At 44.4% G+C, this 17,293-nt stretch overlaps 3 protein-coding genes across 4 annotated transcripts; 2 read left to right on the top strand and 1 right to left on the bottom strand.

The window, feature by feature from the left end:
* Positions 1 to 164: 164 nt before the first annotated feature.
* On the bottom strand, positions 165 to 3,882 carry LOC134029623 (ion channel TACAN-like). Its single transcript, XM_062473864.1, has 12 exons — positions 3,466 to 3,882; positions 3,253 to 3,371; positions 3,041 to 3,154; positions 2,635 to 2,694; positions 2,346 to 2,441; positions 2,147 to 2,236; positions 1,916 to 1,981; positions 1,713 to 1,774; positions 1,507 to 1,599; positions 1,354 to 1,418; positions 1,076 to 1,144; positions 165 to 655 (listed from the first exon to the last, which is right to left on the bottom strand). The coding sequence occupies exons 1-12, from the start codon at positions 3,529 to 3,531 to the stop codon at positions 539 to 541; spliced, it is 1,017 nt and encodes a 338-aa protein (XP_062329848.1). The 5' UTR covers positions 3,532 to 3,882; the 3' UTR covers positions 165 to 538.
* gdpd1 (glycerophosphodiester phosphodiesterase domain containing 1) lies at positions 3,805 to 8,762 on the top strand. 2 transcript variants are annotated; one of them, XM_062473865.1, is made up of 11 exons: positions 3,805 to 4,079; positions 4,335 to 4,480; positions 4,591 to 4,633; positions 5,022 to 5,157; positions 5,277 to 5,322; positions 5,475 to 5,596; positions 5,722 to 5,811; positions 5,921 to 6,054; positions 6,758 to 6,817; positions 7,005 to 7,056; positions 7,371 to 8,762. In XM_062473865.1, the coding sequence occupies exons 2-11, from the start codon at positions 4,345 to 4,347 to the stop codon at positions 7,497 to 7,499; spliced, it is 948 nt and encodes a 315-aa protein (XP_062329849.1). In that variant the 5' UTR covers positions 3,805 to 4,079; positions 4,335 to 4,344; the 3' UTR covers positions 7,500 to 8,762. The 2 variants fall into 2 exon arrangements, with proteins under 2 accessions (XP_062329849.1, XP_062329850.1); XM_062473866.1 differs by having other exon boundaries at positions 3,805 to 4,072.
* A 518-nt stretch (positions 8,763 to 9,280) lies between these two features.
* Positions 9,281 to 15,231, top strand: LOC134029626 (protein yippee-like 2). Its single transcript, XM_062473869.1, is given in 7 exon segments — positions 9,281 to 9,502; positions 12,549 to 12,717; positions 12,719 to 12,757; positions 12,759 to 12,782; positions 13,197 to 13,240; positions 13,424 to 13,532; positions 14,513 to 15,231. Coding segments are annotated over 6 exon segments (360 nt in total). The 5' UTR covers positions 9,281 to 9,502; positions 12,549 to 12,663; the 3' UTR covers positions 14,603 to 15,231.
* The last annotated feature ends 2,062 nt before the right edge of the window (positions 15,232 to 17,293 follow it).

Raw genomic sequence — 17,293 nt, forward strand, 5'->3', positions numbered from 1 at the left:
CTCTTTCTTGTAACTTGATACTATATAGGTTACATCATAAATAATTGGATGGCACAGTGTCTATGACAGAGATGATATCATATTTTAAATGAGTAGACTTGTGTTCATCTTTTATTGTGTTAATTGTTCACGTAAACCTACAAACGGTGTCTCGTGGCCTATATCTAAGTACAACATACTTTGTCACTGTAAAAAGTACATTTTAAACATATGAAAAATATTGCTCCATAACTACTAGGCTACTGTATTCAAATTATCACAATTAAAACAGTTTTATTGTCATTATTTAATTAATGTATTACAAAACTTTCTTCAATGACAATGTCACCATTAATCGTTCATTCAATTTCTCCATCCATGAATCTAAGGTGGCAATCAAAACATTGAATGAGTAAACTGCTGTAGAAAAAAAAGAATCATAGGAAAAATGTCAAACTTTTGTAGACACCAACAAGCTTGACTTAGACATGGTTGTTAAAGGGACACTTTTTGATTTGACCATGTGCCAACATCCTTCTTCTCGTCCTTCCTTTCTACATTACTGACTCTTGGACTTGATCTGGCTCTTGCTCTTTAACTTCTGGCGGACGACGGCCAATGTTGTGAAGAAGTTACCCATGAAGAGGACCAAGAAGCAGGCACCACATGTCCAAACCTGGAGCCAGGACATGACATTGAGATTTGAACAAAAAAGCACAATTTAAATATCGATGCATTGCCATTTTGAATTTATTTATGAATACCTTCATATAAATACAACCATCTTCTAAACAAAGCACTAGCTCTCTACATTGTAAACACCAGCAGTGTAGTCTATGTGATATCAAGGCATGCGCCATATGCCCACGAGGATTTCCCACTACTAAATGTCCAATGATACATGGACAACTTTTGAGGACGGGGGCTTAGCAATTAGACCGCATGCCACTACTTCGTGATAGACTACATCACTGGTTAACTTATTCTGGTACCCTGGGGACATCACGTGGATGTTGGACCCTCTTCAATTATCATCTGAATAACATCTGGGGTTTATAATAGGTATTTTGGGGGAGCAGGACTAGGGCACACTGACCTGCCATTCTTTACAGTCTGGGAGCTGGGCCATTCTGAACAGGACAAGCCCATTGTAGAGCTGCCAGAACTGCAACACAGAGAATGTAATACAGTTGAAATCTTGCCTGTTGTTCACATACATGCAGATTCATGAATAAAAGAAGGTCCCAGGGTTCATCAGAACATGATGAAGCAAAATGATAACCCATAATTGAAGACTAAGCACATTCAACAATGTGACCAATTGTGGAAGTGGTCTGAGCTGAAAAGAATGACGCTGACAGAGCATGTACTCACATGACCAAAAAACAGAAAGGGAAGAAGAAATGTCAGTCCTCTCCACATCCAAGACTGAAACCCCTCTGAAAGACAACACCATAGAAGAAGTACAAAATCCAGTTCTAAACTTAAAAGCACTTGTCAAGCATATGGCTTGTATGTTTGTCTCACCCACAGTCAGGTCCATGTTGTGTCTCTCTCCGAGGGCTCTCAATCTGTACAGACAGCCGCTCTGATAATAGCACTGCAGACACTGTACAAAACCTTCAATGCAAGCAAACACATTCCCTCACAGGATAAATCTTTCAACACTTGATTCAAGTATAATGTTTTCCTCAGTGTTTGTATTTCTATTTCTATGTTGTTTAATAACCTACTTTGATACAAGGTGTAGGCAAGGAACAAGTTCCTGAAGGTGTGGTACAAGACGCCATCAGGCCTAAAAGTGAGAAGGTTTGGATTGAATGCTACCATCGGAAAGATGAAAGTGAAGGTTGCCATCACTGTGAACAGTTTGCATTTTACAATGTCCTTGCTTGACTAAGGACCTGTATGCCGACATGTCAGCACTGGTGCTCACCATGTCAGCATGACTCCAGAGAGGAAGGCAGAGACGTAATGATGGAAAACCCACCAGCCTTTGATTCTGAAATAATAAGGAGGCCTAGTCATTTACAAAAGGGGATCATGACAATGATGGAGCAAAGTGAAAGAGCTGTATTACAACAAGGTACTCTTTTAATTTAGCAGTGAAACATTCTAAAAGCTCATATGGATGTGGCTGATGTGAATCCCAACCCAAGAAAAGGACCTGGAGCCATTGCTGATCAGGATGCTCTCACGGATGGTCAAGGTGCAGTAGTACCAGACTAGCAAGAAGTTCAGGATAGCATCAACAAACCTACACACAAGGACCACACCAACATATTACAGAACAGCATAGAAAGGCAGAGCTGGATATAAAAGGAAATGCTATGAGTGAAAAAGGATTCTCGAATTAATACACTTACCGGTAACTCACAAAGAAAGTGCATATGAAGGAGAACAGTAGCAGAATCATTGTGAGACACAACTTAAACTGTTCATATTCATCTTTGTAAGCAAATCTGAGGAGAAATATGTTATAAACATGTTATCAACATATTTTCAATTGTTCAATGAGATCAGATCCAGCTAATATGGGCTTTTCACATTCTAAAGTGGTATGGGAGCAGGTCTTATATGTATTTATATATATATTATTATTATTTTTATATGCAATTGCCTATTGTCTTTTATATTTGAATTGTAGCTACTTACTTTAATTGCTTGCTCAGAAGAGTAACAGTAACGTTCCCCAGAACAAGATTCAGATACAGCCTGCAATATAGGAGATGTGAATGAACAAATATATAAACATAAGTGCATCCTTTATGGTCTACAAATTACGAAAGGTAAAGGAAGGAAGGTAATACTTTAGAAAATACATTTTAAAACAGAGCTGAAAACGTGAATATAATATTGTCTAACAGTAGCTATACTTGTAAATATGCAAAAACGGTTGCACAGCAATAACTTAGCAATTAAGTGGATGCTGGAGCAATTAAGTGTTGGAGAGCGTGGGAGAGATGCCTGTCAGGAAAAACAGGCATTCAGCTTATTGATAGATGGAAAGCTAAGCTGTGAAGAGCAAAGGAAAGCAAGGGCAACATGGTGACGTTCGTACCCATTCTTCTTTGGAAGGAAAGCCTCCATCTCAAGGAAAATGTTGGGTCTGGCTTTGATATGCTCCTTGATTCCATCTAAAGTTTCTCTCTCGTCTTCACTCAGTCCTTTACATCTGTTTGACAACAAATGTATTACTAGGCCTTGAAAACAGGTTATATTAAATTAAATGGGTTTCTGTGATGACTTGTCGGTGAGTGTGTGGTCACTTACTTTTTCATTAACCAAGACAATTCCTTTAGTCTTTTCTTCTGACGTGCAATAGAAGAAGAGACATGGCTTTGCAGCTTAGATACTTCATTTAGTTTCTGCAAGTACAACCGATGTGTCTCCTAGAAAGTAAAAATCGTGTTGTTTTTTGTCAAATTAAACAGGACTTGTAATAGTGTATCTTTCAATTATTTACAATTTCTCATAAAGTCTAACCTGAATTTGCTGATAGTCTTCGTCGAGGGCATTCCATTCATCGAGGGCCTCAGTTAGACCTGACATATTTCTGAAATTATTTTATTTTTCCACCTATTCTCAATTTACCAAAGTAGATAAGTGTACACTTGTTCTGTTCTCCAACCTGTCCAACCACTGCACTTTAACCGATTAGGTTAAAGTGCACTTTTAGTTCTTAAGGTGTGCACATGCACAGCTGGTTTATGACTATTCTGAACTTTGACATATTGATTTCAAACTGGACATTGTTCACGCTATCATTTAACACGTCACAATACTGGATTGATCGCTTGGGTTTCAACACTGAACAAACTCGATTGAACCTCTTGTATGATAATGTTAGATTAAAGTAAATATTTAATAAGCGACGCAGTTTAATAAGCAAACGCTAAATGGCAAAAATGACAAGGTTCCAAGACTCAATATTTGGATGCCACTGACGCTCCTCTGTAGTCTGTATTGCGCATGCGCGATGTTTCGTGACTGCTGTAAATACTGAGCTTCCTTGACAGTCGGTAATGTCAAAAACACTGACGATCACTGGATTGAACACTTGAATAACTTACCATCGGAAAGACAACCTTTTGTAAACGGTTTGTTAATGTCTTTGTCCAGGCTCATATACTTGGCTTGCTACGCTTATGTTTACTTAGGTAAGCTAGCTAGTCAGACTAATGTGTTCGCCAGTACTAGCTCTAGCTAGTCTACAGTAGTACAGTACTGAAAGGGGTTGTTTAAAAAAATGCCTTGTCTAGAATATCTAGAAATACTACTGTAGTAATATAGTGCTAGCACTAGAGTAAAGTATGATTTTGAGTTGCTGTCCTGTTAATCCTGTCATACTGTAGGACAACAGAGATGTCTGCTGCAGTTTACCTTGTGTCTACGGTCACTGGATATGTGGTCACCTCTGTGTTGCTGCTCAAATGTCCATCCCTTCTGCACCTGAGGAAAAGGCAGCCGTTCCTAAGTAGACACATATCACACCGTGGAGGCGAGTAGAGAGAGACTAGATGACACCTAAAATTATTTTGTGAAAACCAAAAATGTGCACAGACATCTTACTCAAGTAGACTGACCCTGTTGTAATGTCTGGGATTGCAGGGGCTGGCGAAAACTTAGAGAACACCATGGCAGCTTTCAAGCAGTGAGTCCAGTCTGTCCTCCTGGATGTTTTTCACACAGTTTTTAAAACCGTCATCGTCTACTCAAATGTGGTTATTTTACTGTGGATCATTGTAAACATGTCTGTAATGTTGCCATGGACCTTTAAAAAACGTCTTATTCACCATGTAGAGTAGGACTACATTTTCTCTGTACAATGCATGGATGGATGTGTTTCTATTAGTGCAGTGCTGTAGTGTTTCTATTATGTGCAGTGCTGTAGTGTTTCTATTATGTGCAGTGCTGTAGTGTTTCTATTATGTGCAGGGCTGTAGTGTTTCTATGATGTGCAGTGCTGTAGTGTTTCTATTATGTGCAGTGCTGTAGTGTTTCTATTATGTGCAGTGATGTAGTGTTACTATGATGTGCAGTGCTGTAGATGTTGGAACAGACATGCTGGAGCTGGACTGCCATCTGACCAGGGATAACCAAGTAGTGGTGTTGCACGACGCTGACCTGAGCAGGTCCACAGGCAGAAACGCCTGCATCTCAGATGTGACGTTTGCCGTGAGTATGTCCAGGTTGACAGATGCCCCCTGCAACCCCCTCCACCCCCTTGTGTGGACAATTCCAATATACTCAGCTTCTGTTGTTTGTCAAAATCACTCTGAATCCATGTGTCGCAGGAGCTTCCTCCTTATCTGGGCCAGCTTGGTGTAACTTTCCAAAAGGGTGTGTATCAGTACAGTATTGATGTAGAAGTTCATACTTCCACACTATTTCACATTAATGATTGTCAGTAGTCGGGATCCGTGTGTTCATGATTAAACTGTTTGTGACGGGCCTGCATCCTTGACCCCCCCCCCGCCCCCCCCTCTATGCAGAGTGTTTCTGTGAGGGAGGAAATGACAAGCGCATCCCCCTCCTCAGAGATGTGTTTGAAGCCTTTCCCAACACCCCTGTCAACATCGACATCAAGGTCAACAATGACACGCTGATCAGGAAGGTGTGGAGGCTCTTTATCTACAGCCTTGAATAGCAGTCAGTGTCAGGCGGCCGTTATGGCTATCTGTCATGTCAGGATAAATGTTTGAACCATTCCTAATGAAAATGTGTGTGTTGTTGCTGCAGGTGTCAGAGCTGGTTGTTCAGTATAACCGGGAGCATCTGACCGTATGGGGCAATGCCAGGAACCAGATAGTGAGGAAGTGTTACAAAGAGGTAAACAAAGGCGATCAGCAAGAATCATTCATTTGAACAATAGCAATACCTTCCTTTGTAGTTTGGCTCCTTAATATATTTTGTCATGTGTCATGCCACTGTGGTGTAGAACCCCCGTATCCCAGTGCTGTTCAGCCTGCCTAGAGTGTTTATGCTCCTTGGCCTCTTCTACGCGGGCCTCCTGCCCTTCGTTCCCCTCAAGGAGCAGTTTCTGGAGATCCCTATGCCTTCCATCATCACCAAGTATGGATGTGATTACATAAATAAACACACACACACACACACCTCCATGCGTGTCTGCATGTATGGAGTTGAAGCTGCCCAGAGCTAAGCAGCAGGCTACTGTCACGCGTTTGAGGTGTCCTTTAAAAGTGAAGTGGAGAGCAGAGACAGTTTTTTTTATTAAACCACACTGTAAATGTTGATTTTAGATACAATCTACCTACTATTTAACAATATTTTCCTTTCTATTCATTTTATGGATAATCAAAATCTGTTTGTTTTTTTGAACTATTAATCAGAGCCCATCATTAGATCCATAACTTTTGTAGTACTGTGCTATTTTACAACACCTGACAGAAATACTGGTATCTCATTGTCTCCCTCTGTCTGTCGGCTCAGTGCTTTGTTCAGCTTTGTGATTTTGAACAGGCTGTTGTTTGAAAAGTAATTTCTGGACATAACTGCCTTAAAGAATATGCACAATAGTTCACCAGGACAGAGTGCTTGTTAGGAACCAGTTCACAAAGCAGAATATTATGCATCCGGCACATTCATTATTCTTATAATTTATAAATATATATAATTAGGCTACCTTCTCATGTCATATATGCCGTGTTTGAATAATTAGGTATTCAACAAGATTTAGAGGTCTTGTGATTAAAATGTATTAACCTTTGTAATAACTCAACGTCCAGATGTTCAGTTTGTTTTTTCTGTTTCCCAGACTGAAGGACAGTGACAGACTTTCAAGGAGCAAGCGTGTCATTATCTGGCTGGCTGATACGTACGTAGGCATCTCTCCCACGCTCTCCAACACTTTCAAACATCCACTTCATTGCTAAGTTATTGCTGTGCATATGTTGCATATTTACAAGTATAGCTACTGTTATACAATGTTATATTCACGTTTTTTTTTCAAGCGCATTGGTAGTCAGTGTCAATTATTTGATTCCAGTTTTTTCCCCTTGCAGCTTGCTGATGAGGAAAGCTCTGTTTGACCACCTAACAGCAAGAGGAATACAGGTGGGGCCCCCCTGGTGCCAGCCCTGGTGCCAGCCCTGGTGCCAGCCCTGGTGCCAGCCCTGGTGCCAGCCTTGGTGCCAGCCCTGGTGCCAGCCCTGGTGCCAGCCTTGGTGCCAGCCCTGGTGCCAGCCCTGGTGCCAGCCTTGGTGCCAGCCCTGGTGCCAGCCCTGGTGCCAGCCCTGGTGCCAGCCCTGGTGCCAGCCCTGGTGCCAGCCCTGGTGCCAGCCCTGGTGCCAGCCCTGGTGCCAGCCCTGGTGCACCTGTGTGTCTCCTCTGTTGTTTCCCTGCTTTGTAACCAGTGGCTGTACTTGCAGGTGTATGTGTGGGTGTTGAATGACGAGGAGGACTTCAAGAGGGCATTCGACTTGGGTGCCACAGGGGTAATGACTGACTTCCCCACAAAGCTGAAAGACTTCATGGACGAAAATGCTATTTCTAAGTGACCTGCCAAACTCCAGTAGGCCTATCCTCCTTCCACTCCACCCTAAACAGAGACTCTCCTGCCAGGGCAGCCCAGCTGCTCCAGTACTGCATGATCTCCAGCCTGGTATTTTAGGTGATGTGTACATTCAGATCACATTATCTTGGGGCATCCTCTACCTGAATTGGGCCAGTATAGACACAGCACATCTGAAGCACCTTCAGACACTAGCTTTTAGCTCTGCTAATGATTGACTCGTAGTGACTGACCAAAGTAATGTGTTGTTGGATATTGTAATGGCCAACTTTAGTGCAGTATTACTGTAAATCACACAAACAGGACATTATGGACAAGTGATGAAACAATCAATATCTTCCATTTGTTATTGGCCTCCTTCGACAGGGTCCAGTTTAACCATTGATCTTAATCTGGGTTATGAACCCACAGATATACTGTAGAAGAGGTGGAGTCAATCATTTAATGAACCTATATTACATTAATTTACATAAATACAGGATTCTAATTTACATTTGTTGCATTATAAATTAAATTCTTGAAGTGTGGGTATTTTTATTGATTATGAGAATAGACTGCATCCGAGTTTGTTATGGCACATAAGAATGAAACACCGCTCCTAACAATTGATTGTAAAAGACTATTCTAAAGAAACAGAGGGACACATTCAAATATTCAAGTTACAGGTGCAAGCAGCTACCATTATCTACAGGAACATTTGTTTAGAATGATCAGACATGTTTAAATCCTTGCTCTGTAATAGGCCTTCAAAGTGATATGTTTGAGGTAGAAGAGTACCAAATACTGGTCTCCTGAAGTGTGATACATTTTATTGTTCTGTAACTATAATTAGTTTTCCTGACAATGTGTAGCACTTATCTGGATAGGACCAAAAGAGTCTATCACAGCAGAGGGTGTCATTCCTCTAATTGATGTATGATTGATTGGTTGCCAAGTTGCCAACTGATAAATTTGCAATGACAGAACATCACCTATTAAATGACTAAATGTTATGTTTAAACACTGAATTATTTTTGTATTTATGTATGAGGAGTGCAAGTTTTTGCTTTTGTAAACAGAAAATTGTGATTCAATAGATTGTGGACATTGTACTTTTCTGGTGGTTGTATAGCTTTTCGCAGGTGTAATTCATTTCTAAGTTAACATTCGGACTTTGCCTTGGTATTTCACTGAATATTTGCCACATTGGAATTCAGTTTGTGCTCTCTTTGATTTCCACCAATAAAATTCTGTAGTGTTACGAGAGAAAGCCACCACGTCATTCTTTCAACCGTGTTTTATATATGTGGCAAAAGTATTGAAGGTCTCTCTGTGGCGGGAAAGTCACGTCTTCGTAATGAATGCAGGTGATACGAGATGGCGCTGTTGACCACGTTCAGTGAGGCAGAGCTTGTGTGTGAGACATGACATGTGCCGAGTTGTAAATGGCGCACTTCGTTCGTAAAATATACATTTTGGATCGACTGGTTAGGAAAACACCTAACATTATAACAATGATGCTTAAGGCTACATTCTAAATATGTGTAGGATGGTGAGTGAATGTTAAGCAGATACAGTTTACAGTTTGTGTTAAGATGTCATAGGTATCAGCCATCTGCAGTTCATTCAACTGATTACAACAAAACATTTCTCCAAATGAAATGATTCATGCAAGATGTCCTTTCATAAATTTCCAGGCACCTACTGTGCGTTTGCTTGTTTGATGACCATGTCTAATTACAACCAATGGCGTGGTGTTGCTATGCCTTATCGCTTTGATGGTTGGTGGACACAGCTGTCAATTTGTCCAGTAGAAGTACAGTGTGATTCAGAGCCCTTTCATCAAACCTGTTTGGGTAAAGCACTTCAAAACATTACGTCTGCACGACTTGCCAGGGCGCAGTAGACAATTCTTCTTGAGGAAAATGCATCGTAGGATTTAAAATTGGCGTTCTTACGAGGAAAAAGCTACTTTTCTTCCTGGTGAACGTATTTTTCTTTTTTTCAAAGGTAAAACTGATATCTCTGAAATTTCTTGTCAACTTAATTGTTTTAATTTCTTGTCAAACAACTCATGTAACCGCTGCCTTGCAAGGATCTGTTATAAACTACAGTATTTTGTCGGTTTAATGTCTCTACACTCCAGGTGCTTTTAAACAGAGGCTACTGGCTGGTTGTTATTGTTTTGGGAATGTGATGGCGAGGTCTGCTGCAGAGCAGGTTTGTTATTAGACACCCTTCCTAAAGCGTGGCGTGATTCTGCGCCATATGCAGCATAGAACCAGGGGACCATCACGGTTCTGCGTGCGTCAATGTCTAATCTGTTGGATCTGAAATCAATACTGAATCATATGACCGTGTAGACAGTGCTGAGGCACCGTTACATCATATCATTATTACAATCGTGGTACTTTTTGCTTTGATCATCTGCATTCAAATAATTCCCAAATCCCACAGTATAAGTATTATAAGGTCTGGTTTCTTTGTGTGTTTGTGTGTGTTTGGGTTAGTGGCAACCCCACCATCTGTGTTCTGTAGTGTCTGAACATCTGGCCCAGAGAGGGTGCCTACTTCTGTTTGTGACCTAATTCATGTGTGCTGTTACACACACGCCCAATCCAAACATGTCTCACTTACATACCACTAACATGCATGTGCAGTCATACAGTCATGCTAGTGTTGACAAGTGGTGGTGGATATCAGGGAGAGTCACTTTCAACAACACTATTGTTATGCATTCTGTTTAAATGTCAAGCGTCACATGTACATTATTTAGGCAGTGGGTTTTAGTTAATCTGCTGTATTCCATAAAGCTGTCAATTATATTTTGTAAGCCAAATCCAGTTAAGTAAGTAGTGAACATTAAAGCCCTATAGGGACAGTTGATTTGTGTTCCAAAAATTGTAGTGGACCAATCAAAAGCATGATTTGCGAGAGGCCAGAGCAAGCCACATGCAAACAGGTCTGGAGAACCCTACTCTGAGACAATGTCTCAAACAAGGTATGACGAGTGGGCTTGTGACGTGCCTGGTGTTGTCAGTTAGTGATGTAATGGACCCCCCCCCCCCTCCTCCTCCTCCTCCCCCCTGAAAAACACTTAAGGACAGCATTCTCCATAAACAAAGCCTCCGGGTGGATCTTTGGGCAGCACGTTAGAAAGGACATGGTTACCACAAGGACACACACTCCCTCTTTCGGTTGCCACGACTATCCCTCATCTCCATGGTTGCAGCTTCAGCAGCAGCGGTTATGTAACGGTGGTTGTTGTTGTGTGATAGCAGACCCTTTGGCTGATAACGTTTTGGGGCATGTAGTCCTGCATGGCAGGAGAATGTGATCGACAGGCCATGGTACAAGCTCAGCCTGCAGTTTACTCTGTCTTGTTGTGCTATTCAAATCAAGTTGGATTTTAAATGGCCTGTTGGCAGATCAATTACAATATGCTACCATCCTGTGATATGTTCTCGTGTCCTATATTTAGCTACAGGAATATTTGTTGTGTCTCAGACAATGAAGGAAAATGTGTACAAAGAGGTAGACTGGAGTTCCTGTCTGTGTGTTGTGTCAGTGTATCAAGCTGGGAACACAGACAATTTTTGCTCTGAAAATAATTCTTCTTTTTGGAGTTGTTTTGAAAACATCACCAGCCTGTCACTGTGGTAGTAGCATGTGAAACACAAGTTGAAATACAACAGGTGATTTTCTAGTTATCTTATTTTACTCTTTGGCCATCCTGTACTCGCTTAATTCCACACAATTGTTGTTACACCAGCATGGAAGTTATATCGATCTACTGTTCTTCAAGCACCATGTAGGCTACTCAGCACTGGGCATGTTGTATAGGATTCAAACCTCACAGGCTAGGCTAATTCTAGAGATGATGCTTTTATTTGTGCCATTATGCATCAATGATGTAACCTAGTGCAGTGATATGCTTTTGCCTATATTAATGGCTACATGCCTAGAAGACAGAGATAATTGAATGGTCCATTATTGAGTGTGGTCGACTGTCAATGCATTAGGCCTAGGAGACATGCTTGTTGTCCAGCATGTGAAAGAATTGACCAGCTCAGAACCTCTGGGCTGCTAAGCATATTGAGAATTGACCAGGAGACTAGGAGACATGCTTGTTGTCCAGCATGTGAAAGAATTGACCAGCTCAGAACCTCTGGGCTGCTAAGCATATTGAGCCTCACACAACTGGCAGCCCACTTGTGGTCAAAGCTGTTGAGATCACTTGGATCTAAGCCTACATCTTTTACTCTTTTTTGTCATTACAGCGCAACAGCTGTCAACGCGTGGGTGGGTCTATCGATGTATTTACATTTTACATTTTAGTCATTTAGTAGACGCTCTTATCCAGAGCGACTTACAGTAAGTACAGGGACATTCCCCCGAGGCAAGTAGGGTGAAGTGCCTTGCCCAAGGACACAACGTCAGTTGGCATGACCGGGAATCGAACTGGCAACCTTCGGATTACTAGCCCGATTCCCTCACCGCTCAGCCACCTGACTCCCCCACATGTATGTGCTGTGTGTGTGCGCATTTGTTTATGTATGTGTGCTTCTCAGTGGTCTCTGAATGCCCCTAAACCACCCTGTTGGACGACAGTCATCAGAGAACTCAGGGTCATGCCTCACAGATGTATTTATATCCCCCCCTCCTCTCTCTCTCTCTCTCTCTCTCTCTCTCTCTCTCTCTCTCTCTCTCTCTCTCTCTCTCTCTCTCTCTCTCTCTCTCTCTCTCTCTCTCTCTCTCTCATCCTCTCTCTCTCTCTCTCTCTCTCTCTCTCTCTCTCTCTCTCTCTCACTCCTCTCTCTCCATCTCCTCTCTCTCTCTCTCTCTCTCTCTCTCTCTCTCTCTCTCTCTCTCTCTCTCTCTCTCGCTCTCTCGCTCTCTCGCGCTCTCACCCCCACAGTACAACACAGTCTGAAGCACTGCTGCACATTGTGCATTTGACTGTATATGAAAATAAAGCAGTGATTATGACTCGGTGATTGTACCAACTCCCTTCCTGTCCCTGTATGCCCATATCCCCATGTCTTCCCCCCTCCAGGTGTGTGCCTCCCGCCCCGCCCCCCACCACGGCCCTCACCTGCGTGCTGCGGTGCTTCCCCTGCGAGCCGACCTGGGCTGGCAGCCCCTTCCTGCACCGTCCCCCGACCCCGCCCATGGTCAGGATGACGCGCTCCAAGACCTTCCAGGCCTACCTGCCCAGCTGCCACCCGCACCTACAGCTGCATCCACTGCAGAGCTCACCTGGCCAAACCACGACGAGCTCATCTCCAAGGTACGACCCGAAGGGCGTGTCGATGAACTTCCGGACCTGTACTGTCGTACAGGCAGACAGACATACAGGCAGACAGACAGGCAGGCAGGCAGGCAGGCAGGCAGGCAGACAGGCAGACAGGCAGGCAGAGGTTGGACACACTCAAAGAGATTGTAGAACTGCCTTGACCAACTCCTCCTCTGTGTCTCTGCGGGCCGACTTGCACAGTTTGCATGGATGCTGAAAATCTGATGAGGGATTGAGATTACTTCCACAGTTTAAATGGATGCTAAAAATCGGATTGGGGATTGAGATGATGGTTTATCACTTTTTCCATGCGTTATGTACGTAAACCCACACCTGTAGTCTCTCCGTCTGTGAGGCCTTAATGGAGGGGTTGGTGTCTAACCCTGTCCTCTCTGCTCTCTCCTCCAGTCTTTCCAGGGTAGCCAAGGAAGAGCATATCTCTTCAACTCTGTGTGAGTATCAACAGTACACCACGCCGCAGCTAGAGTTAGTCCTAGCCTCTTCTCTCTTGCCAACACCACTATTACAGTCTAGCTACACCTGGGTCGGAATGACAGGTCGAGTCAGGGAGCCATCGCACACATGAAGAGCCACTGGCGTGCTGTGTTTTTTCAATCTGTCTTCCCCTCCTCCAGGGTGAACGTGGGCTGTGGACCTGCTGAGGAGAGGGTGCTGCTCACTGGCCTGCACGCTGTGGCAGACATCTACTGTGAGAACTGCAAGACCACGCTGGGGTGGAAATACGTGAGTATGGCTGTCAGGAACGGGCCAGGATTCAAACAATGGCCACACACAGATTGTGTTTAGATAAGAGAGACCTTAAAGGCTCTTCTGATTGCAACGCCATGGTCTCTCGTTTTGACCCTAATTCTATTTTGGGGCGCATTGTTCTCAATGAACTCGTCCTGTTACCATGGCACCTCGACCCAGTGGATAAAGGCTGTGATCCTTATTTTTTTAGGCAGGGCATCATTCTCACATTCCTCCACTAGACTTCTAGCAATTAACTCTTAGAATCTAAATGAAGTCTTATTCCCATATTAACTGAACCCCCTGACCACCTTCCCTCAGTTGAAAGCTGCCAGACTCCTGGAATGTAGCTCTACCAAGACCAGAAGGAGTTGAGCTGCCCCACACAGCCTCTAGGAGGATTAGACTGTTTGAACCATATCAACTACAGCACAGGCTCGTTCTCATCACAAAAGTAAGATGGCGTCTGATCTGTGCGGGGGCGTGCAGTACTTAGTCAAGGTGGTATGTGTGGCAGCGGTTTGTTGTCAGGATAACCAGCCGCCATCTGAGACAGACGTTAGGGGACTGATATTCACACTCACACACACACACACACACACGGCATAGTCATGTAAGCCCAGGTCGAAATGAACGAGGGCAGCCATTAATATCCACAGCGCAGTTGTTTTTATGGCATGGTCGCATATTTCGCAGATGCCTGACCCAGTGCGTTGCTAGGCCTGGGTCATGTAATCAGGGCTCTCTTCCTGGCCTCAACCCAGACCCAGCCGGATGCTGTACAGTGACTGAACCTCCTGCTAGATGTTAGATGTGGAGATCAAGGTGTTATCCTGGCTCTCAGTAACATAGCGGTGGATTTTTGTTCCCCCCCCCCCCCTCCTGCTCCTCCCTACCTCCCTCTTTCTCCCTCCCTCCTTCTCCTTCTCACCCTCCTCTCCCTCTCTGCCTCCCCACTCTGCCCGTCACTGCAGGAGCATGCCTTTGAGAGCAGTCAGAAGTATAAGGAGGGCAAGTTCATCATCGAGCTGGCTCACATGATCAAGGACAACGGCTGGGACTGACAAACGAGCCGTGGTGACACATTGGGAAGGGTTGCGGGGGGGGGGGGGGGTGGTTAGGTGGCGGGAATAGAGAGAGGGAGGACGTCGATGAGTGTGTGATTTTGGTTGGGTTGGTTGACCATGACCTCTGTCCCCCACCCCCGCCCCCACCCATCTGCCACCTCGCCTCCTGACTGCCGGGGGGGGGGGGGGGGGGGGCGGCATTAGGCGAGTGGTGCTAGGGGTGTGGTGTTGAGGGGGGGGTGTAGGGCGTGTCAGACCTCCCTCTCTGGGTGTTTTGTGTGTATGGAGGATGTCATTGGGGATAAATACCATTAGACACACACTTCCTCACAGACTCAAAACACACAACTAACACATCCCATGATCCCAGCCTGACAGGTGGACCTGAGTAGCAGTGATAAGGCTGCTGGCTGGCAGGCTGACTGACTGGCTGGCAGACTGGATGACTAGCTGGCTGGTTGGTTGACCCACTACCTGGTTCAATGGCTGTTGTGAGAAAGGCCAGGCCTTGGCCAGCAGCCCTTGTTAAGGAGCTGATTGGAGCTCTGTTGTGTGTGTGTGTGAATGAGAATGCTTAAGATGATTAACTCAAATCCAGCTCATGCCAGCTGGGTGAGGAATGAGGCCGGGAGGCGGGGGGGTGGGGGGGGGGGGGGTGGGCGCTGCCAGGGGGGGACAGGAGGGGAGCAGAGAGAGGGGAATGGGGGGAGGGGAGATTGGGCAGACAAGGAAAGTGAAATAAAGGGCAGAGAGACAGCAAGGAGGGGCCATACTGTCTGGGGAGGGGGGGAGGGAAGGTGTCTGTCAAGTCAGCATGACAGCAGCAGTGGGCCTGGGCCAGACTTCAGCAGCAGTAGACCTAGGCTGGGGCTTAATGGTAGCTGGTCGCGGCCAGGTCTGAGCAGAATCAGAACTCAGCAGTCCTGACTAAACAAACGTGTCAAGCACTTTCTCACAGCTGGAGGCAGTTTGGGCTCATGGTGGGGATATCGCTTATGTGGTTGTCCTTTGTCCATCCTTACTTGTAATGTAAAACTGACATCCTCCATTTGGTTTTGTATGATGTTTAAAATGCATCCCAATGGAGTATTGAATTGGAAATAAAGTTAATAGATTTAAATGAGAACGTGTTCTGACTTGGAACAGGTTTTTGAGTTATTTTTACTGGTGGTGTCCGGGTCCAGGTGACTGTTTAAAAGTTTACGTAGATGAAATGAAGTGAGGACCTGATCTGAAACTGTCTGTGTGGGATGGCTGTTTCTCTGTCACTAACCAGCCCCGCACCCAACTGTGCAGTCCTGTAGGAGATTTGAGCTAACATGCGTAATCTTAACTAAGACCTAAATTTCCCTCTGGTAATTGAGTGGTAGTTCAGACCGCAAGTCCTTAGCTGTACATCCTCAGCACCACCAAAGAACGCACTCATCTTCTATGACTCGACCAAACTAAAGATTTCATATTTGCTTGGGCAAAATGTTGCAAAACATGGTTTTAGGAAATAATGAAAGCCATGATTATTGATGGCTTTCCTGTGACGTATTTTCATAATTATTTTGTAAATAACAGATCTTAATATATAAATACTGATATTCATTTTGAGAAGGATAATATATGTCAACCTTTGTGTTACAAAGTGTAAATAGTCCACTGTAATGTCTGTGTGTAGTATAGTAATGGAGATTATTGAATTTCATGCCAAGCTTTTTCTCTGGTGACCCTTGCGGGCTGTACGATAAGAACAGTTTCTTTACTGTCAGTGTTTAAATTTGACTGTATTTAATCATGTTCATGTGTACAACATAACTGTAAATTCCTCAATTAAAATCACCATCATATCTAAATGGATTTGGTTTTGTACAGAACTATTTTCAGTAGTAAACTGAATGTCACGTTTGGATGCTGTTTGGGGGTTTCTTCCATACAGGACGCGTGCTCAGTCCGGCAGCTCTGTGGGCATGACGGAGCATTGTGTGCCGTCTTTTGATTGTTTCTAAGCTGTATCTTTCCATTGTAGATTGTTGTGGAAAAACAAAATGGCAGCTTGTTTTCCACCAGCTGCTTTCACCATCTAAAACACAAGGATGATCCGAAGGCCATATCTCTTTCTTTTGAGGGTGGGGGTCGAGGGGGGATTAGGGGCTACATATCACACCTGTGATGTGTGTGTTTGTCTGTCCTCTAGCTGGCCCCTCCCACTTTCCACGCTCTGGAGTGCTTTCTTTTTTTCCAGGGAGCGTTCCAGGTTGATAAGGCGTTGCTGCCATCCGGCTGCACATCACTGCTGCAGATGGTGCTGTGTTTGCATTGGACTGGGTCTCCTAGCAACCCGGCTCTCCTAGAGCAGTGGGCTGGTGCAGGGTTGTGGGTGTCGAGCACTATCTGGACTGGGTCTAAACCCACAGCCAGGACAGCACCACACATCACAGGACAGCACCACACATCACAGGACAGCACCACACATCACAGGACAGCACCACACATCACAGGACTTGCTCCCACAGCCAGGACAGCACCACACATCACAGGACAGCACCACACATCACAGGACTCGCCCCACAGCCAGGACAGCACCACACATCACAGGACAGCACCACACATCACAGGACAGCACCACACATCACAGGACTCGCCCCACAGCCAGGACAGCACCACACATCACAGGACAGCACCACACATCACAGGACTCGC

This window comes from Osmerus eperlanus, chromosome 11 (genome assembly GCF_963692335.1).
Source record: "Osmerus eperlanus chromosome 11, fOsmEpe2.1, whole genome shotgun sequence".
NCBI lineage: Eukaryota > Metazoa > Chordata > Actinopteri > Osmeriformes > Osmeridae > Osmerus > Osmerus eperlanus.